At 49.6% G+C, this 22778-nt stretch overlaps 1 protein-coding gene across 1 annotated transcript in view; it reads left to right on the forward strand.

Moving 5' to 3' along the window:
- The window catches only part of LOC115132722 (protein FAM135B-like), a 68221-nt gene that overhangs the window by 10720 nt on the left and 34723 nt on the right, over window positions 1-22778 (forward strand). Inside the window, 2 exon segments of the mRNA XM_029665446.2 lie at window positions 11527-11606; window positions 21321-21475. Coding sequence (XP_029521306.2) covers window positions 11527-11606; window positions 21321-21475 — 235 coding nt within the window.

The following is a 22778-nucleotide window of genomic DNA, read 5'->3' on the forward strand; positions in this document are numbered from 1 at the left end:
CTCCGTCTTCCAGAGGTGGTCCCTCACTAAAACCCTGCTGATACCATGTCTGTGCTCTTCACTGTCACGCCTCCGTCTTCCAGAGGTGGTCCCTCACTAAAACCCTGCTGATACCATGTCTGTGCTCTTCACTGTCACCCCTCCGTCTTCCAGAGGTGGTCCCTCACTAAAACCCTGCTGATACCATGTCTGTGCTCTTCACTGTCACCCTCCGTCTTCCAGAGGTGGTCCCTCACTAAAACCCTGCTGATACCATGTCTGTGCTCTTCACTGTCACCCTCCGTCTTCCAGAGGTGGTCCCTCACTAAAACCCTGCTGATACCATGTCTGTGCTCTTCACTGTCACGCCTCCATCTTCCAGAGGTGGTCCCTCACTAAAACCCTGCTGATACCATGTCTGTGCTCTTCACTGTCACCCCTCCGTCTTCCAGAGGTGGTCCCTCACTAAAACCCTGCTGATACCATGTCTGTGCTCTTCACTGTCACGCCTCCATCTTCCAGAGGTGGTCCCTCACTAAAACCCTGCTGATACCATGTCTGTGCTCTTCAATGTCACCCTCCATCTTCCAGAGGTGGTCCGTCACTAAAACCTGCTGATACCATGTCTGTGCTCTTCACTGTCACCCCTCCATCTTCCAGAGGTGGTCCCTCACTAAAACCCTGCTGATACCATGTCTGTGCTCTTCACTGTCACGCCTCCGTCTTCCAGAGGTGGTCCCTCACTAAAACCCTGCTGATACCATGTCTGTGCTCTTCACTGTCACGCCTCTGTCTTCCAGAGGTGGTCCCTCACTAAAACCCTGCTGATACCATGTCTGTGCTCTTCAATGTCACCCTCCATCTTCCAGAGGTGGTCCGTCACTAAAACCCTGCTGATACCATGTCTGTGCTCTTCACTGTCACCCCTCCATCTTCCAGAGGTGGTCCCTCACTAAAACCCTGCTGATACCATGTCTGTGCTCTTCACTGTCACGCCTCCGTCTTCCAGAGGTGGTCCCTCACTAAAACCCTGCTGATACCATGTCTGTGCTCTTCACTCACTGTCACGCCCCTCCCATGTCTTCCAGACGTGGTGGTCCCTCACTAAAACCCTGCTGATACCATGTCTGTGCTCTTCACTGTCACGCCTCCATCTTCCAGAGGTGGTCCCTCACTAAAACCCTGCTGATACCATGTCTGTGCTCTTCACTGTCACGCCTCCGTCTTCCAGTCCCTCACTAAAACCCTCCCATGTCTGTGCTCTTCACTGTCACGCCTCCATCTTCCAGAGGTGGTCCCTCACTAAAACCCTGCTGATACCATGTCTGTGCTCTTCAAAGAGGTGGTCCCTGCTGATACCATGTCTGTGCTCTTCACTGTCACCCCTCCATCTTCCAGAGGTGGTCCGTCACTAAAACCCTGCTGATACCATGTCTGTGCTCTTCACTGTCACCCCTCCATCTTCCAGAGGTGGTCCCTCACTAAAACCCTGCTGATACCATGTCTGTGCTCTTCACTGTCACGCCTCCGTCTTCCAGAGGTGGTCCCTCACTAAAACCCTGCTGATACCATGTCTGTGCTCTTCACTGTCACCCCTCCTTCTTACAGAGGTGGTCCCTCACTAAAACCCTGCTGATACCATGTCTGTGCTCTTCACTGTCACGCCTCTGTTTTCCAGAGGTGGTCCCTCACTAAAACCCTGCTGATACCATGTCTGTGCTCTTCACTGTCACTCCTCCATCTTCCAGAGGTGGTCCCTCACTACAACCCTGCTGATACCATGTCTGTGCTCTTCACTGTTACGCCTCCATCTTCCAGAAGTGGTCCCTCACTAAAACCCTGCTGATACCATGTCTGTGCGCTTCACTGTCACGCCTCCGTCTTCCAGAGGTGGTCCCTCACTAAAACCCTGCTGATACCATGTCTGTGCTCTTCACTGTCACGCCTCCGTCTTCCAGAGGTGGTCCCTCACTAAAACCCTGCTGATACCATGTCTGTGCTCTTCACTGTCACGCCTCCATCTTCCAGAGGTGGTCCCTCACTAAAACCCTGCTGATACCATGTCTGTGCTCTTCACTGTCACGCCTCCATCTTCCAGAGGTGGTCCCTCACTAAAACCCTGCTGATACCATGTCTGCGCTCTTCACTGTCACGCCTCCATCTTCCAGAGGTGGTCCTCACTAAAACCCTGCTGATACCATGTCTGTGCTCTTCACTGTCACCCTCCGTCTTCCAGAGGTGGTCCCTCACTAAAACCCTGCTGATACCATGTCTGTGCTCTTCACTGTCACCCCTCCATCTTCCAGAGGTGGTCCCTCACTAAAACCCTGCTGATACCATGTCTGTGCTCTTCACTGTCACGCCTCCATCTTCCAGAGGTGGTCCCTCACTAAAACCCTGCTGATACCATGTCTGTGCTCTTCACTGTCACGCCTCCGTCTTCCAGAGGTGGTCCCTCACTAAAACCCTGCTGATACCATGTCTGTGCTCTTCACTGTCACGCCTCCGTCTTCCAGAGGTGGTCCCTCACTAAAACCCTGCTGATACCATGTCTGTGCTCTTCACTGTCACCCCTCCGTCTTCCAGAGGTGGTCCCTCACCAAAACCCTGCTGATACCATGTCTGTGCTCTTCACTGTCACGCCTCCGTCTTCCAGAGGTGGTCCCTCACTAAAACCCTGCTGATACCATGTCTGTGCTCTTCACTGTCACGCCTCCGTCTTCCAGAGGTAGTCCCTCACTAAAACCCTGCTGATACCATGTCTGCGCTCTTCACTGTCACCCCTCCATCTTCCAGAGGTGGTCCCTCACTAAAACCCTGCTGATACCATGTCTGTGCTCTTCACTGTCACCCCTCCGTCTTCCAGAGGTGGTCCCTCACTAAAACCCTGCTGATACCATGTCTGTGCTCTTCACTGTCACCCCTCCGTCTTCCAGAGGTGGTCCCTCACTAAAACCCTGCTGATACCATGTCTGCGCTCTTCACTGTCACCCCTCCGTCTTCCAGAGGTGGTCCCTCACTAAAACCCTGCTGATACCATGTCTGCGCTCTTCACTGTCACCCCTCCGTCTTCCAGAGGTGGTCCCTCACTAAAACCCTGCTGATACCATGTCTGTGCTCTTCACTGTCACGCCTCCATCTTCCAGAGGTGGTCCCTCACTAAAACCCTGCTGATACCATGTCTGTGCTCTTCAATGTCACCCTCCATCTTCCAGAGGTGGTCCGTCACTAAAACCCTGCTGATACCATGTCTGTGCTCTTCACTGTCACCCTCCATCTTCCAGAGGTGGTCCCTCACTAAAACCCTGCTGATACCATGTCTGTGCTCTTCACTGTCACGCCTCCGTCTTCCAGAGGTGGTCCCTCACTAAAACCCTGCTGATACCATGTCTGTGCTCTTCACTGTCACGCCTCTGTCTTCCAGAGGTGGTCCCTCACTAAAACCCTGCTGATACCATGTCTGTGCTCTTCAATGTCACCCCTCCATCTTCCAGAGGTGGTCCGTCACTAAAACCCTGCTGATACCATGTCTGTGCTCTTCACTGTCACCCCTCCGTCTTCCAGAGGTGGTCCCTCACTAAAACCCTGCTGATACCATGTCTGTGCTCTTCACTGTCACGCCTCCGTCTTCCAGAGGTGGTCCCTCACTAAAACCCTGCTGATACCATGTCTGTGCTCTTCACTGTCACCCCTCCGTCTTACAGAGGTGGTCCCTCACTAAAACCCTGCTGATACCATGTCTGTGCTCTTCACTGTCACGCCTCTGTCTTCCAGAGGTGGTCCCTCACTAAAACCCTGCTGATACCATGTCTGTGCTCTTCACTGTCACGCCTCCATCTTCCAGAGGTGGTCCCTCACTAAAACCCTGCTGATACCATGTCTGTGCTCTTCACTGTCACGCCTCCGTCTTCCAGAGGTGGTCCCTCACTAAAACCCTGCTGATACCATGTCTGTGCTCTTCACTGTCACGCCTCCGTCTTCCAGAGGTGGTCCCTCACTAAAACCCTGCTGATACCATGTCTGTGCTCTTCACTGTCACCCCTCCGTCTTCCAGAGGTGGTCCCTCACCAAAACCCTGCTGATACCATGTCTGTGCTCTTCACTGTCACGCCTCCGTCTTCCAGAGGTGGTCCCTCACTAAAACCCTGCTGATACCATGTCTGTGCTCTTCACTGTCACGCCTCCGTCTTCCAGAGGTGGTCCCTCACTAAAACCCTGCTGATACCATGTCTGCGCTCTTCACTGTCACCCCTCCATCTTCCAGAGGTGGTCCCTCACTAAAACCCTGCTGATACCATGTCTGTGCTCTTCACTGTCACCCCTCCGTCTTCCAGAGGTGGTCCCTCACTAAAACCCTGCTGATACCATGTCTGTGCTCTTCACTGTCACCCCTCCGTCTTCCAGAGGTGGTCCCTCACTAAAACCCTGCTGATACCATGTCTGTGCTCTTCACTGTCACCCCTCCGTCTTCCAGAGGTGGTCCCTCACTAAAACCCTGCTGATACCATGTCTGCGCTCTTCACTGTCACGCCTCCATCTTCCAGAGGTGGTCCCTCACTAAAACCCTGCTGATACCATGTCTGTGCTCTTCACTGTCACCCCTCCGTCTTCCAGAGGTGGTCCCTCACTAAAACCCTGCTGATACCATGTCTGTGCTCTTCACTGTCACGCCTCCATCTTCCAGAGGTGGTCCCTCACTAAAACCCTGCTGATACCATGTCTGTGCTCTTCAATGTCACCCTCCATCTTCCAGAGGTGGTCCGTCACTAAAACCCTGCTGATACCATGTCTGTGCTCTTCACTGTCACCCTCCATCTTCCAGAGGTGGTCCCTCACTAAAACCCTGCTGATACCATGTCTGTGCTCTTCACTGTCACGCCTCCGTCTTCCAGAGGTGGTCCCTCACTAAAACCCTGCTGATACCATGTCTGTGCTCTTCACTGTCACGCCTCTGTCTTCCAGAGGTGGTCCCTCACTAAAACCCTGCTGATACCATGTCTGTGCTCTTCAATGTCACCCCTCCATCTTCCAGAGGTGGTCCGTCACTAAAACCCTGCTGATACCATGTCTGTGCTCTTCACTGTCACCCCTCCATCTTCCAGAGGTGGTCCCTCACTAAAACCCTGCTGATACCATGTCTGTGCTCTTCACTGTCACGCTCCGTCTTCCAGAGGTGGTCCCTCACTAAAACCCTGCTGATACCATGTCTGTGCTCTTCACTGTCACGCCTCTGTCTTCCAGAGGTGGTCCCTCACTAAAACCCTGCTGATACCATGTCTGTGCTCTTCACTGTCACTCCTCCATCTTCCAGAGGTGGTCCCTCACTAAACCCTGCTGATACCATGTCTGTGCTCTTCACTGTCACGCCTCCATCTTCCAGAAGTGGTCCCTCACTAAAACCCTGCTGATACCATGTCTGTGCTCTTCACTGTCACGCCTCCGTCTTCCAGAGGTGGTCCCTCACTAAAACCCTGCTGATACCATGTCTGTGCTCTTCACTGTCACGCCTCTGTCTTCCAGAGGTGGTCCCTCACTAAAACCCTGCTGATACCATGTCTGTGCTCTTCACTGTCACTCCTCCGTCTTCCAGAGGTGGTCCCTCACTAAACCCTGCTGATACCATGTCTGTGCTCTTCACTGTCACGCCTCCATCTTCCAGAAGTGGTCCCTCACTAAAACCCTGCTGATACCATGTCTGTGCTCTTCACTGTCACGCCTCCGTCTTCCAGAGGTGGTCCCTCACTAAAACCCTGCTGATACCATGTCTGTGCTCTTCACTGTCACGCCTCCATCTTCCAGAGGTGGTCCCTCACTAAAACCCTGCTGATACCATGTCTGTGCTCTTCACTGTCACGCTCCATCTTCCAGAGGTGGTCCCTCACTAAAACCCTGCTGATACCATGTCTGTGCTCTTCACTGTCACGCCTCCGTCTTCCAGAGGTGGTCCCTCACTAAAACCCTGCTGATACCATGTCTGTGCTCTTCACTGTCACGCCTCCGTCTTCCAGAGGTGGTCCCTCACTAAAACCCTGCTGATACCATGTCTGTGCTCTTCACTGTCACCCCTCCGTCTTCCAGAGGTGGTCCCTCACCAAAACCCTGCTGATACCATGTCTGTGCTCTTCACTGTCACGCCTCCGTCTTCCAGAGGTGGTCCCTCACTAAAACCCTGCTGATACCATGTCTGTGCTCTTCACTGTCACGCCTCCGTCTTCCAGAGGTGGTCCCTCACTAAAACCCTGCTGATACCATGTCTGCGCTCTTCACTGTCACCCTCCATCTTCCAGAGGTGGTCCCTCACTAAAACCCTGCTGATACCATGTCTGTGCTCTTCACTGTCACCCTCCGTCTTCCAGAGGTGGTCCCTCACTAAAACCCTGCTGATACCATGTCTGTGCTCTTCACTGTCACCCCTCCGTCTTCCAGAGGTGGTCCCTCACTAAAACCCTGCTGATACCATGTCTGTGCTCTTCACTGTCACCCCTCCGTCTTCCAGAGGTGGTCCCTCACTAAAACCCTGCTGATACCATGTCTGCGCTCTTCACTGTCACGCCTCCATCTTCCAGAGGTGGTCCCTCACTAAAACCCTGCTGATACCATGTCTGTGCTCTTCACTGTCACCCCTCCGTCTTCCAGAGGTGGTCCTCACTAAAACCCTGCTGATACCATGTCTGTGCTCTTCACTGTCACGCCTCCATCTTCCAGAGGTGGTCCCTCACTAAAACCCTGCTGATACCATGTCTGTGCTCTTCAATGTCACCCCTCCATCTTCCAGAGGTGGTCCGTCACTAAACCCTGCTGATACCATGTCTGTGCTCTTCACTGTCACCCTCCATCTTCCAGAGGTGGTCCCTCACTAAAACCCTGCTGATACCATGTCTGTGCTCTTCACTGTCACGCCTCCGTCTTCCAGAGGTGGTCCCTCACTAAAACCCTGCTGATACCATGTCTGTGCTCTTCACTGTCACGCCTCTGTCTTCCAGAGGTGGTCCCTCACTAAAACCCTGCTGATACCATGTCTGTGCTCTTCAATGTCACCCCTCCATCTTCCAGAGGTGGTCCGTCACTAAAACCCTGCTGATACCATGTCTGTGCTCTTCACTGTCACCCCTCCATCTTCCAGAGGTGGTCCCTCACTAAAACCCTGCTGATACCATGTCTGTGCTCTTCACTGTCACGCCTCCGTCTTCCAGAGGTGGTCCCTCACTAAAACCCTGCTGATACCATGTCTGTGCTCTTCACTGTCACGCCTCTGTCTTCCAGAGGTGGTCCCTCACTAAAACCCTGCTGATACCATGTCTGTGCTCTTCACTGTCACTCCTCCATCTTCCAGAGGTGGTCCCTCACTACAACCCTGCTGATACCATGTCTGTGCTCTTCACTGTTACGCCTCCATCTTCCAGAAGTGGTCCCTCACTAAAACCCTGCTGATACCATGTCTGTGCTCTTCACTGTCACGCCTCCGTCTTCCAGAGGTGGTCCCTCACTAAAACCCTGCTGATACCATGTCTGTGCTCTTCACTGTCACGCCTCTGTCTTCCAGAGGTGGTCCCTCACTAAAACCCTGCTGATACCATGTCTGTGCTCTTCACTGTCACTCCTCCGTCTTCCAGAGGTGGTCCCTCACTACAACCCTGCTGATACCATGTCTGTGCTCTTCACTGTTACGCCTCCATCTTCCAGAAGTGGTCCCTCACTAAAACCCTGCTGATACCATGTCTGTGCGCTTCACTGTCACGCCTCCGTCTTCCAGAGGTGGTCCCTCACTAAAACCCTGCTGATACCATGTCTGTGCTCTTCACTGTCACGCCTCCGTCTTCCAGAGGTGGTCCCTCACTAAAACCCTGCTGATACCATGTCTGCGCTCTTCACTGTCACGCCTCCATCTTCCAGAGGTGGTCCCTCACTAAAACCCTGCTGATACCATGTCTGTGCTCTTCACTGTCACGCCTCCGTCTTCCAGAGGTGGTCCCTCACTAAAACCCTGCTGATACCATGTCTGTGCTCTTCACTGTCACGCCTCCGTCTTCCAGAGGTGGTCCCTCACTAAAACCCTGCTGATACCATGTCTGTGCTCTTCACTGTCACCCCTCCGTCTTCCAGAGGTGGTCCCTCACTAAAACCCTGCTGATACCATGTCTGTGCTCTTCACTGTCACGCCTCCGTCTTGCAGAGGTGGTCCCTCACTAAAACCCTGCTGATACCATGTCTGTGCTCTTCACTGTCACGCCTCCATCTTCCAGAAGTGGTCCCTCACTAAAACCCTGCTGATACCATGTCTGTGCTCTTCACTGTCACGCCTCCATCTTCCAGAGGTGGTCCCTCACTAAAACCCTGCTGATACCATGTCTGTGCTCTTCACTGTCACCCCTCCGTCTTCCAGAGGTGGTCCCTCACTAAAACCCTGCTGATACCATGTCTGTGCTCTTCACTGTCACCCCTCCGTCTTCCAGAGGTGGTCCCTCACTAAAACCCTGCTGATACCATGTCTGCGCTCTTCACTGTCACGCCTCCATCTTCCAGAGGTGGTCCCTCACTAAAACCCTGCTGATACCATGTCTGCGCTCTTCACTGTCACCCCTCCGTCTTCCAGAGGTGGTCCCTCACTAAAACCCTGCTGATACCATGTCTGTGCTCTTCACTGTCACGCCTCCATCTTCCAGAGGTGGTCCCTCACTAAAACCCTGCTGATACCATGTCTGTGCTCTTCAATGTCACCCCTCCATCTTCCAGAGGTGGTCCGTCACTAAAACCCTGCTGATACCATGTCTGTGCTCTTCACTGTCACCCTCCATCTTCCAGAGGTGGTCCCTCACTAAAACCCTGCTGATACCATGTCTGTGCTCTTCACTGTCACGCCTCCGTCTTCCAGAGGTGGTCCCTCACTAAAACCCTGCTGATACCATGTCTGTGCTCTTCACTGTCACGCCTCTGTCTTCCAGAGGTGGTCCCTCACTAAACCCTGCTGATACCATGTCTGTGCTCTTCAATGTCACCCCTCCATCTTCCAGAGGTGGTCCGTCACTAAAACCCTGCTGATACCATGTCTGTGCTCTTCACTGTCACCCCTCCGTCTTCCAGAGGTGGTCCCTCACTAAAACCCTGCTGATACCATGTCTGTGCTCTTCACTGTCACGCCTCCGTCTTCCAGAGGTGGTCCCTCACTAAAACCCTGCTGATACCATGTCTGTGCTCTTCACTGTCACCCCTCCGTCTTACAGAGGTGGTCCCTCACTAAAACCCTGCTGATACCATGTCTGTGCTCTTCACTGTCACGCCTCTGTCTTCCAGAGGTGGTCCCTCACTAAAACCCTGCTGATACCATGTCTGTGCTCTTCACTGTCACTCCTCCATCTTCCAGAAGTGGTCCCTCACTAAAACCCTGCTGATACCATGTCTGTGCTCTTCACTGTCACGCCTCCATCTTCCAGAGGTGGTCCCTCACTAAAACCCTGCTGATACCATGTCTGTGCTCTTCACTGTCACGCCTCCGTCTTCCAGAGGTGGTCCCTCACTAAAACCCTGCTGATACCATGTCTGCGCTCTTCACTGTCACTCCTCCATCTTCCAGAGGTGGTCCCTCACTAAAACCCTGCTGATACCATGTCTGTGCTCTTCACTGTCACGCCTCCGTCTTCCAGAGGTGGTCCCTCACTAAAACCCTGCTGATACCATGTCTGCGCTCTTCACTGTCACTCCTCCGTCTTCCAGAGGTGGTCCCTCACTAAAACCCTGCTGATACCATGTCTGCGCTCTTCACTGTCACGCCTCCGTCTTCCAGAGGTGGTCCCTCACTAAAACCCTGCTGATACCATGTATGTGCTCTTCACTGTCACGCCTCCGTCTTCCAGAGGTGGTCCCTCACTAAAACCCTGCTGATACCATGTCTGCGCTCTTCACTGTCACGCCTCCGTCTTCCAGAGGTGGTCCCTCACTAAAACCCTGCTGATACCATGTCTGTGCTCTTCACTGTCACGCCTCCGTCTTCCAGAGGTGGTCCCTCACTAAAACCCTGCTGATACCATGTCTGTGCTCTTCACCGTCACGCCTCCGTCTTCCAGAGGTGGTCCTCACTAAAACCCTGCTGATACCATGTCTGTGCTCTTCACTGTCACGCCTCCGTCTTCCAGAGGTGGTCCCTCACTAAAACCCTGCTGATACCATGTCTGTGCTCTTCACTGTCACGCCTCCGTCTTCCAGAGGTGGTCCCTCACTAAAACCCTGCTGATACCATGTCTGTGCTCTTCACCGTCACGCCTCCGTCTTCCAGAGGTGGTCCCTCACTAAAACCCTGCTGATACCATGTCTGTGCTCTTCACTGTCACGCCTCCGTCTTCCAGAGGTGGTCCCTCACTAAAACCCTGCTGATACCATGTCTGTGCTCTTCACTGTCACCCCTCCATCTTCCAGAGGTGGTCCCTCACTAAAACCCTGCTGATACCATGTCTGTGCTCTTCACTGTCACGCCTCCATCTTCCAGAGGTGGTCCCTCACTAAAACCCTGCTGATACCATGTCTGTGCTCTTCACTGTCACGCCTCCATCTTCCAGAGGTGGTCCCTCACTAAAACCCTGCTGATACCATGTCTGTGCTCTTCCATTGCCAACGGATCTTAGGAGGCGCAATGCTTTTAAACAGATCCACATCCATTCACACTCCCATATTCAAAGTGACCTTTGAAGATGCGTGTTTCACTGCACTTTTGGTGCCCATATCTTTTTGACGGGGGAAGGCTGTATGTCAGCATTGACAGGATAATACTATATTGAATTGTTGTTATATTTAACCCTTATTTTACCAGGTAAGTTGACTGAAAACACATTGTCATTTACAGCAACGACCTGGAGACTAGTTACAGGGGAGAAGGGGGGAATGAGCCAATTGGAAGCTGGGGGGTGATAAGGTGGCCAGATTGGGAATTTAGCCAGGACACCAGGGTTAACACCGATAGTACCAAGTATGCAAGAGACAATTACAAATGATATTATTAGGTATATAATATCTGTTTTATCAGCTATTGTACAGAGCTCTACTACTGTTGACCTTCAAGCACAGACAGCAGCAGACTCACTGAAAGGATGTGCATTATTATGAGTAATGCATTATATATTACCATTTGATCCTGTCCTTATCAATAATTAAGGTACATTTGTACAATTCCTTACCAGTTGTGTTTAACAGGACAGTACTAGCCTTTCCAGCTATTTCTTTCCATTCCATTCTGAACATTTGTTTCATATGCATTAGTATGTGTGTGGAATGTGTAGTGATGTGTACAGTAGTGCCGGTATGTGTGTAGTAGCTATGTTTATGTTAATTTGATCATCCTGTTGTTGCAGACATTTTAAAAAGACGGCTAAAGTTTGTAATTTCCACTTTAAGATGTCAGACTTGATTTGCCCTAATGTAAAATGTATCAACCCCCTTCAAAAAATGTCCATTAATTATAATCCACAATTATTATTTTCCCGCTGTAGCAAACTGACTCAAATGAAGATCTTACATCTGTGTAGTAACTGAAGGTATTGTGTTGTTTTCTCCCTCCAGATTCTACCAGGTCCGAGCAGGGTTGAAGGTCTCTCCTCGTGTACCACACAGGTTGATAGCAACAACACCAGGGAATGCAGGTGAGAATGATGTCTTCTCACATTGTGTTATATCTCCATAACGCTGGGTGTTTTTAACGCATAGTTTGCATAGAACTGTTTCTGTAGTTTTACAGATACTAATTCCCACACAGTATGAATCTCACTGATTCCAGCAATGGGTAGGTGGGCAAGACCCACACCAGCTTGTAGCAAACTGAGACTTCTATACTGTCTGTATCTATGCAGCCTGTTAGGCCAGGGACTCTGGTGGGTTGAGTGTGAGAGGATCATGGGTTGTCTGACACGGAGAATGTTCTGGTAACCGTCCTACTACATGATTACGATCATCTTCTGTGATCCACATTCTTTGGACAGTTTCCTTTGATGTTTCTGAAAACAGTCATCTTTCACAATGTGTGCTTTTTATAGCGTGTGGCCCACTGAAACTCTAGTGAATGGGAACGGTAGTGTGTCGGTAGTGTGCTGTGCTGGAGCCTTGTTCTTGACTGTTATCAGAGGGCTCAGGCCTGGGATTCTGTGTTGAAAGATGCTGTATGTTGACTTTTATTTTACGGTCACTCTCTAGAATCTGAAACGTTTTGGTGGAATTCAGTCTGTACCACATGCTAACTGTGTGTATGGCCCATATTATTCATGTTTCTGAGGCGTTCTGCCATCGGGTCCGGCCACCATTAGCTCTATGGGGTGCTTCAGTGTTGCATGCTGGGAAGGAATCTAAGACAGCCATGAACACTGCTCATCTTTGTCTTAGAAATGCGAAACGAAAAGGTTTATTGAACATCATTGTGTCGACTAATGATTTAAACATTGCAAGTGCCTCAGCTGGCTATAAATAGACTGCATGTTCTGTAACAGAGAAAGTAGTCCCTCTCTTCCTCAGAAGAGTCCCACAGAAAGAGAAGTGACCAAGTTCCCGTGGCAACCAAGTGGCGTCGTCTCAAACAATCTGTTTAGGGGTGTGAAAGTATTCAGGAGAATGTTGTTATAACATGACAGAGTTATATGGCAGAGTTGAAACAAAATGCATGTGTGTTGAGAGAACAGAGGAAAGCTGGCCTTGGACACGCCAACAGAGAGCAGCGTGTCTCTGTTTAATAGTAATACGCCTGGTTGTTATTGGCGGAGTGTTTTCTCTCTGTGGGGAAATGTGAAAATCAGTCTAGCTTATGTGCATGATGTCATTTCTCCCTTTGTGTTGCATCACAACTACAATTGTGACTAGGTACGCGAGACTGTTCCAGTAGACCGGGCTGACACACTGTCATTGTCCTATACTGTAGTCCCATCAGAATTAGCAGACAGATCTGGTCCTCTGGATAAGCAGGAAGACATATTCCAGACTTATTATCGGATTTACTGTAATAATAAAAAAATCTATTTATAGTTCATTATGATTGGAAAAGGGCGCAGGGAACAGTGTGTGTGTGCGTGTGCGTGAGTGTGGGCATGCTTTAGTACTTTGGGGTGTTCCTTCTTTGACAAGGGCACTCATGGTTGCGGCTACAAAAACCCCTTGTTGTGTTGGTCTGACCCTGACATTGAGATGTGATACTCAGGCATTTAATCAGACCCACCAGCCACCTGTTCCTCCTACTGAGACATGAATAATGTCACACTGACCTATGTAGGGAAGTCAGGGAGGCATTGATCAGACCAATGTGACCTGTTGTATGGAGCAGCTTCTCATGGTGCTGTGCACTATAAAACAACATTTTACTCCATCAGTTTGTGAAGTAGAGTGCAGTATATAATGAGATTTTAAATGTATATTGAACTACAGTATGTATTGTATCCAGTCTTTGATTAGAGAGGAGAACTGCATCGACTTGAGCCAAATTGCAGCATAATATGTTCAGTCTGATGTTGATAATGTTTTAGTTTATTGTCCATAATATACTACATGATCAAAAGTACATGGACAACATTTAATTACAAAATCATGGGCAATAAGTTGGCCATGGAGTTGGTCCCCCCTTTGCTGCTATAACAGCCTCCACTCCTCTGGGAAGGAGATGTTGGAACATTGCTGCGATGACTTGCTTCCATTCAGCCACAAGAGCATTAGTGAGGTCGGGCACTGATGTTGGCTGATTTGACCTGGCTCGCAGTCGACGTTCCAATTCATCCCAAAGCTGTTTGATGGGGTTGAGGTCAGGGCTCTGTGCTGGCCAGTCAAGTTCTTCCACACCGGTCTTGACAAACCATTTCTTTATGGACCTCGCTTTGTACACTGGAGCGTTGTCATGCTGAAACAGGAAAGGTTATTCCCCAAACTGTTGCCACAAAGTTGGAAGCACAGAATCGTCTAGAATATAATTGTATGCTGTAGCGTTAAGATTTCTCTTCACTGGATCTAAGGGGCCTAGTGGGAACCATGAAAAACAACCCCAGACCATTAGTCCTCCTCCACCAAACTTTACAGTTGGCTTTATGCATTTGTAGTGCCAGTCTACTGCCAATGTTTGTCTATGGAGATTGCATTGTTAGTGTGCTCAATTTTATACACCTGTCAGCAACGGTTGTGGCTGAAATAGCCAAATCCACTAATTTGAACTCCCGACGAACAGTTCTTGTGCTGACGTTGCTTCCAGAGAAAGATTGGAACTCGGTAGTGAGTGTTGCAACCGAGGACCATTTTTACGTGCTACGTGCTTCAGCACTCGGCGGTCTCATTCTGTGAGCTTGTGTGGCCTACCACTTCACGGCTGAGCCATTGTTGCTCCTAGACGTTTCCACTTCACAATATCATCACTTACAGTTGACCGGGGCAGCTCTAGCAGGGCAGAAATTTGACAAACTGACTTGTTGGAAAGGTGGCATTCTATGACAGTGCCATGTTGAAAGTCACTGTGATCTTCAGTAAGGCCAGTCTACTGCCGATGTTTGTCTATGGAGATTGCATGGCGGTGTGCTCAATTGTATACACCTGTCAGCAACGGTTGTGGCTGAAATAGCCAAATCCACTCATTTGAAAGGGTGTCCACATACTTTTGTATGTGCACATTCAGCATTAATAGTTTGTACTGATTATCTCTGCACTGCCATACGATAACATCTACAAATAATTTGCTGTAGTGCAGAATATTCACATAGCCTAGACCACAGTGTCAGGATTGCCTGCACACACAAAGTGCAGCAGTGCCATAATATCTGTACACAGAGAGCGCCGCGAGCTACATTGCAGCAATGCACCATACAGTAACATTATATTTCCATATTCTAATTGGACGGCTTAGCCAGAGCCCTCTTCCCCGTCTCCCTCCCCTCTCCTGCACTCCTCCTCTACAAGGTCACGTATTACAGGTATATGCCTTAAAGACAGACAGGACAGACAGGGCTACCAAACATAAATTCACCAGCCAATGATAAGCTCCGCTCTGGCCAGCCAGGAGAAAGACATTTATCAACCACAGAGACTTGGGGAATAATCCACCCACCGTACTGTGGGAGATTAAAGTGTTGTGTGCTTGACATTTCAATTGTCTGGTGCCCTTCAGACAAGGTGTGAAGGATTGTCTCGCTTCTGAATCCCAGCCATTTAATGGCTGTAATTCATATAGAAAGACATTGTGGTTTGTTAAATCAGGATGGTGTGATATGAATTAGTTTAGCGTTTACTGTTCTGCTGCCTCCTTACTGTAGCTTAACTCTAAAGATATTATGTCACACAAACAGTAAGAGAATATCAGAGAGAGAGAGGAACGTGAGATGGAGAGAGAGAAAAAGAGAGAGTGAACAGGACAACATACAACATTATTAAATCAGTGTACACAAACAACAAGTGTGCGGTTACAATTGACAAAAACACACACGTTTCTTTCCACCCTCTTTAACATATATATCAACGAATTGGCGAGGGCACTAGAACTGTCTGCAGCACCCGGACTCACCCTACAAGAATCTGAAGTCAAATGTCTACTGTTTGCTGATGATCTGGTGCTTCTGTCCCCAACCAAGGAGGGCCTACAGCAGCACCTAGATCTTGTGCACAGATTCTGCCAGACCTGGGCCCTGACAGTAAATCTCAGTAAGACCAAAATAATGGTGTTCCAAAAAAGGTCCAGTTGCCAGGACCACAAATATAAATTCCATCTAGACACTGTTGCCCTTGAGCACACAAAAAACTATACATACCTCGGCCTAAACATCAGCGCCACAGGTAACTTCCACAAAGCTGCGAACGATCTGAGAGACAAGGCAAGAAGGGCCTTCAAAAGGAACATAAAATTCCACATACCAATTAGGATCTGGCTAAAAATACTTGAATCAGTTATAGAACCCATTGCCCTTCATGATTGTGAGGTCTGGGGTTCGCTCACCAACCAGGAATTCACAAAGTGGGACAAACACCAAATTGAGACTCTGCATGCAGAATTCTGCAAATATACCCTCAGTGTACATTGTAAAACACCAAATAATGCATGCAGAGCAGAATTAGGCTGATACCCGCTAATTATCAAAATCCAGACAAGAGCTGTTAAATTTTACAACCACGTAAAAGGAAGCGATTCCCAAACCTTCCCTAACAAAGCCAGCACCTACAGAGAGATGAACCTGGAGAAGAGTGCCCTAAGCAAGCTGGTCGAGGGGCTATGTTCACAAACACAAAAAGACCCCACAGAGCCCCAGGACAGCAACACAATTAGACCCAACCAAATCATGAGAAAACAAAAAGATAATTACTTGACACATTGGAAAGAATTAACAAAAAAACTGAGCAAACTAGAATGCTATTTGGCCCTTAACAGAGAGTACACAGTGGCAGAATACCTGACCACTCTAACTGACCCAAACTTAAGGAAAGCTTTTACTATGTACAGACTCGGTGAGCATAGCCTTGCTATTGAGAGAGGCCGCCGTAGGCAGACCTGGCTCGCAAGAGAAGACAGGCTATGTACACACTGCCCACAAAATGAGTTGGAAACTGTGCTGCACTTCCTAACCTCCTGCTAAATGACTATATTAGAGACACATAATTCCCTTAGATTACACAGACCCACATTTTTGTTTTTTAAACAAACACAATTTTGATAAAGTCCCATATCTATTGGGAGAAATACCACAGTGTGCATCACAGCAGCAAGATTTGTGACCTGTTGCCACAAGAAAAGGGCAACCAGTGAAGAACAAACACCATTGTAAATACAACCCATATTTGTGTTTATTTATTTTCCCTTTTGTACCTTAACTATTTGCACATAATATGACATTTGAAATGTCTTTAATCTTTTGGAACTTTTGTGAGTGTAATGCTTACCATTCATTTTTATTGTTTATTTCACTTTTGTTTATTATCTACTTCACTTGCTTTGGCAATGTTAACATATGTTTCCCTCGCCAGCAAAGCACTTAAATTGAATTGAAATTGAATTGAGAGAAAGAGAGAGAGAGAAAGAGAGAGAGAGAGAGAAAGAGAACTATTGTATGTGCACAGTGGCACTGTGGGTGAAGTATCTCCTTTGTAATGCTACAGAATATTCATTATTTGGTTGCAAACATACTGTATATCTGTACTCGTATTACTCATAACTAATTGCATCACTTTAAATCACAGTGAAGCCTCTTTAGTGCCTTGCCAGTTCTGCTCACTGTCTCCCGCTGTCCCCTCCCTGTAGAGCAGAACTAGAGATGCCATGTTTTTAGATGAGCCTGGAGTACTGAGCTTTCACCCTCATTACAACTTTGTTGACAAACCGACGCTTCATCTGTAATAGGCTAGGATTGGTTTGGAATGAAATGAGCGTACTTCCACTAGCTGTAGCACATCATGCTGCCATCACACAACAGCCACACTGCCTTTCACTAAATTTAGTACACAATCTGACACTCATGCTGGTTGAAGCGACTGTTCTTTCTGGAGAGGGCTGCTGAGAGAGGGAGAGAAGGGGAGAACAGAGAGAAGAGACAGAGAAACAGAGGGAGAGAAAGAGAGAGGGGGTTGGGGCATAGAGTTCATATCTACCTCTATATCACAGAGGTAGATAAAAGGAGAGCACCTCAGTGGGATGCTTCCTTCACAAAGGTCTATCACAGCTGCGCCTCCAGCAACCAGCTGCAGACAGCTGCTGTCTCACATCTACTCTACAGAAGCAAGCAGAAAACACCACTGACTATATAGAGATTTACTGGAAAACCATTTATTTTTATACCCGAGAAATGTCAGATTGTATATAATCCACTGCTTCTGAGCCTCAATTATGTGGAGGACATGAAATGACAGTGATGGGAATGGTGATGTGTTTGTCATGTATGATGATGATCAGGGCCGCCTCTAGCCTTTTGGAGCCCTAAGCGAGATCTGGTTGGGGGGCATAACCACCCCACTGGCAAAACATTTAAGTTCATTTCCTGCAAATCTACACTCTTTGCCATGGGGCCAAGAGAGCATTTTGCAGTTTAACACATTTCATGCAAAATACTAATTGTGCCATGGGCTGAGAGAAGATTGGGCAGTTTTAAAGCTAACTCTCTGCCATTATACACATTTAATCATTGGGTGGATACAATTTTGAAGTTTAAAAGATAATTTCCTGCAATTCTACACATTTCGCCATGACCTATACCAAGTTCATATGATATCTGAGTGAGAGTGACTAGCAAACTCAATGTGACCAGGCACGTTGTCACGCCCTGGCCATAGAGATGCTTTTATTCTCTATTTTGGTTAGGCCAGGGAATGACTAGGGTGGGCATTCTATGTTCATTTTCTATGTTTTGGATTTCTTTGTTGTTTGGCCGGGTGTGGTTCTCAATCAGAGGCAGCTGTCTATCGTTGTCTCTGATTGAGAACCATACTTAGGTAGCCTTTTCCCACCTGGGTTTTGTGGGTAGTTGTTTTCTGTGTTTGTGTCTGCACCAGACAGAACTGTTTCAGTCATTCTATTTGTTGTTCAGTTCAAATAAAAAAGATGAACACGCTGCACCTTGGTCCTCACCTTCTTCCATCAACAGCCGTTACAGAACTACCCACCACCAATGGACCAAGCAGCGTGGTGAAAAGGAGAAATGGACATCTTGAACGGCAAGGGATCCTACACATGGAAGGAGATCCTGGCTGGAAGGGATCGCCTCCCATGGGAACAGGTGGAGGCAGCCAGGAGAGCGGAGGCAGCAGGAAAAGGGAATCAGCGATTTGAGGGAACACGGCTGGCAAGGAAGCCCGAGAGGCAGCCCCCAAACATTTTTTTTTGGGGGGGGGAACATGGAGTGTGACAGAGTCAGGTTGGAGACCTGAGCCAAATCCCTGTGCTTACTGTGGCGATCATGGGACTGGTCAGGCCCCGGGCTATGGGGTGAAATTGGAGGTGAGCGAAGGAAGCGAAGCCGAGACTGTGAAGGAGTTGATGGGGAGATTGGAGGAGAGAGCAAATCAAATCAAATCAAATCCAATTGTATTTGTCACATACACATGGTTAGCAGATGTTAATGCGAGTGTAGCGAAATGCTTGTGCTTCTAGTTCCGACAATGCAGTAATAACCAACAAGTAATCTAACTAACAATTCCAAAACTACTGTCTAATACACAGTGTAAGGGGATAAAGAATATGTACATAAGGATATATGAATGAGTGATGGTACAGAGCAGCATAGGCAAGATACAGTAGATGGTATCGAGTACAGTATATACATATGAGATAAGTATGTAAACAAAGTGGCTAGTGATACATGTATTACATAAGGATGCAGTCGATGATATAGAGTACAGTATATACGTATGCATATGAGATGAATAATGTAGGGTAAGTAACATTATATAAGGTAGCATTGTTTAAAGTGGCTAGTGATATATTTACATCATTTCCCATCAATTCCCATTATTCAAGTGGCTGGAGTTGAGTCAGTGTCAGTGTCAGTGTGTTGGCAGCAGCCACTCAATGAGAGAGCTGCTGTTTTGGTGCATGAGGCACGACATCCGCGATTTGATGTCACCTGAGTCAGCTCTCCATACTCGTCCTGAGGTGCGTGCTAGCCGTCTGGTGAAGACTGTGCCAGCCCCACGCACCAGGCCTCCTGTGCGCCTCCCCAGCCCTGCACGTCCTGTGCCAGCTTGGCGCTATAGCTCTCCAATACGTGCTCTGAGCCCGGTGCGCTACATTCCAGCTCCCCGCATCTGCCGGGCTAGGGTGAGGATCCAGCCAGGACGGATGGTGCCAGACCTGCTTTCCAGACCTCCAGTGTGTCTCCTCGGGCCAGGATATCCTGCGTCGGCTCTGCGCACTGTGTCTCCAGTGCGTCCTGTGACTGCGCCCCGCACGTGCCGGGCTAAAGTCACCATCCAGCCAGGACGGGTTGTGCAGGCCCTTAGTTTGACACCTCCAGTACGCCTCCACAGCCCGGTCTATCCTGTGCCTCCTCCACGGACCAGGCCTCCAGTAGGTCTCCCCAGCCTGGTGAGTCCGGCGCGGCCAGAGTCTCCCCGCCTGTCCGGCGCGGCCAGAGTCTCCCCGCCTGTCCGGCGCGGCCAGAGTCTCCCCGCCTGTCCGGCGCGGCCAGAGTCTCCCCGCCTGTCCGGCGCGGCCAGAGTCTCTCCCCGCCTGTCCGGCGCGGCCAGAGTCTCCCCGCCTGTCCGGCGCGGCCAGAGTCTCCCGCCTGTCCGGCGCGGCCAGAGTCTCCCGCCTGTCCGGCGCGGCCAGAGTCTCCCCGCCTGTCCGGCGCGGCCAGAGTCTCCCGCCTGTCCGGCGCGGCCAGAGTCTCCCGCCTGTCCGGCGCGGCCAGAGTCTCCCCGCCTGTCCGGCGCGGCCAGAGTCTCCCCGCCTGTCCGGCGCGGCCAGAGTCTCCCCGCCTGTCCGGCGCGGCCAGAGTCTCCCCGCCTGTCCGGCGCGGCCAGAGTCTCCCCGCCTGTCCGGCGCGGCCAGAGTCTCCCCGCCTGTCCGGCGCGGCCAGAGTCTCCCCGCCTGTCCGGCGCGGCCAGAGTCTCCCCGCCTGTCCGGCGCGGCCAGAGTCTCCCCGCCTGTCCGGCGCGGCCAGAGTCTCCCGCCTGTCCGGCGCGGCCAGAGTCTCCCGCCTGTCCGGCGCGGCCAGAGTCTCCCGCGCCTGTCCGGCGCGGCCAGAGTCTCCCCGCCTGTCCGGCGCGGCCAGAGTCTCCCCGCCTGTCCGGCGCGGCCAGAGTCTCCCCGCCTGTCCGGCGCGGCCAGAGTCTCCCCGCCTGTCCGGCGCGGCCAGAGTCTCCCCGCCTGTCCGGCGCGGCCAGAGTCTCCCCGCCTGTCCGGGGCCCGCTGCAAGGGTCCCCAGTCCGGGGTCGGCGGCGAGGGTCCCTGACTCCAAAGGCGCCACCTAAGTGGGCCAAGCCTAAGGTGGAGCGGGGGGGTACTGTCACGCCCTGGCCATAGAGAGGCTTTTATTCTCTATTTTGGTTAGGCCAGGGTGTGACTAGGATGGGCATTCTATGTTCATTTTCTATGTTTTGGATTTCTTTGTTGTTTGGCCTGGTGTGGTTCTCAATCAGAGGCAGCTGTCTATCGTTGTCTCTGATTGAGAACCATACTTAGGTAGCCTTTTCCCACCTGGGTTTTGTGGGTAGTTGTTTTCTGTGTTTGTGTCTGCACCAGACAGAACTGTTTCGGTCATTCTCTTTGTTGTTTTGTTATTCAGTGCTCAGTTCAAATAAAAAAAGATGAACACGTACCACGCTGCACCTTGGTCCTCACCTTCTTCCACCAACAGCCGTTACACACATACCTTGCTTGCCTGGATGATGATGATACTGCTGCTGCTGATGCTCTCTCCCCCTAGGTGACTGTAGTTTCAGCTCTGCGGGGGTCCATGATGGGGTCCATGAGGACACTACAGTGTTCAGCCGGATCTTCCAGATCCTCTACCGAAACGAAGAGGTCAATGTCGATGACCGCATGCTCTTCAAGGTCCACCTACTGCTCGATGGGGAGAGGGTGAGTCTCACACACACACACAAGGTCAATTTAACCACTTAAAGAGCTTATTTCCTAAATGCTATATCAACCAATTGATGTTACAAATGTATAATTTGTACAGTTCTTTATTAAAAATGAAGTTATTTGTTACATTTGACTGTGTAAAACCTAGCAGAACTACTTATTTCTCTGAGAGTGAGGCGGATATGTAACATTTAGCAAAAAAACATGATCAAACCAAGTGATAGATTTTAAACAAATACATGTCTGTCATTTAATGTTTAGATAGGTGAGTTTTTTCACTATCACTTTCATAATTTCTTTAAAAAAAGCGAATTTTTGACCATTTCTGAAAATATATATATTGCGTTTTGGAGTAAAACTCTTCACTTGTATCTTCACCCATATGGGGGTGTATGGGTGAGACAGACTGAGGAAGCTTGTGGAGCTGCCAGACAGCTATTGATCAAGTGTCATATACAGTTGAAGTCGGAAGTTTACATACACCTTAGCCAAATACACCTTAGCCAAAGCACCCCCACAATATGATGCTGCCACCCCTGTGCTTCACGGTTGGGATGGTGTTCTTCGGCTTGCAAGCCTCTCCCTTTTTCCTCCAAACATAATGGTCATTTTGGCCAAACAGTTCTATTTTTGTTTCATCAGACCAGAGGTAATTTCTCCAAAAAGTACAATCTTTGTCCCCATGTGCAGTTGCAAACCGCAGTCTGGCTTTTTTTATGGCGGTTTTGGAGGAGTGGCTTCTTCCTTGCTGAGCGGCCTTTCAGGTTATGTCGATATAGGACTCGTTTTACTTTGGATATAGAAACTTTTGTACCTGTTTCCTCCAGCATCTTCACAAGGTCTTTTGCTGTTGTTCTGGGATTGATTTGCACTTTTCGCACCAAGGTACATTCATCTCTAGGAGACAGAACACGTCTCCTCCCTGAGCGGTATGACAGCTGCATGGTCCCATGGTGTTTATACAGATGAATGTGGTACCTTCAGGCATTTGGAAATTGCTCCCAAGGATGAACCAGACTTGTGGAGGTCTACAATTTTTTTTCTGAGGTCTTGGCTGATTTCTTTTGATATCCCCATGATGTTAAGCAAAGAGGAACTGAGTTTGAAGGTAGGCTTTGAAATACATCCACAGGTACACCTCCAATTGACTCCAGTGATGCCAATCAGAAGCTTCTAAAGCTAAGACATAATTTTTGGAATTTTCCAAGCTGTTTAAAGGCACAGTCAACTTAGTTTATGTAAACTTCTGACCCACTGGAATTGTGATTAAGTGATTACTTGTGTCATGCACAAGGTA

The sequence above is a fragment of the Oncorhynchus nerka genome, linkage group LG7, assembly GCF_034236695.1.
Source record: "Oncorhynchus nerka isolate Pitt River linkage group LG7, Oner_Uvic_2.0, whole genome shotgun sequence".
Taxonomy (NCBI): Eukaryota; Metazoa; Chordata; class Actinopteri; order Salmoniformes; family Salmonidae; genus Oncorhynchus; species Oncorhynchus nerka.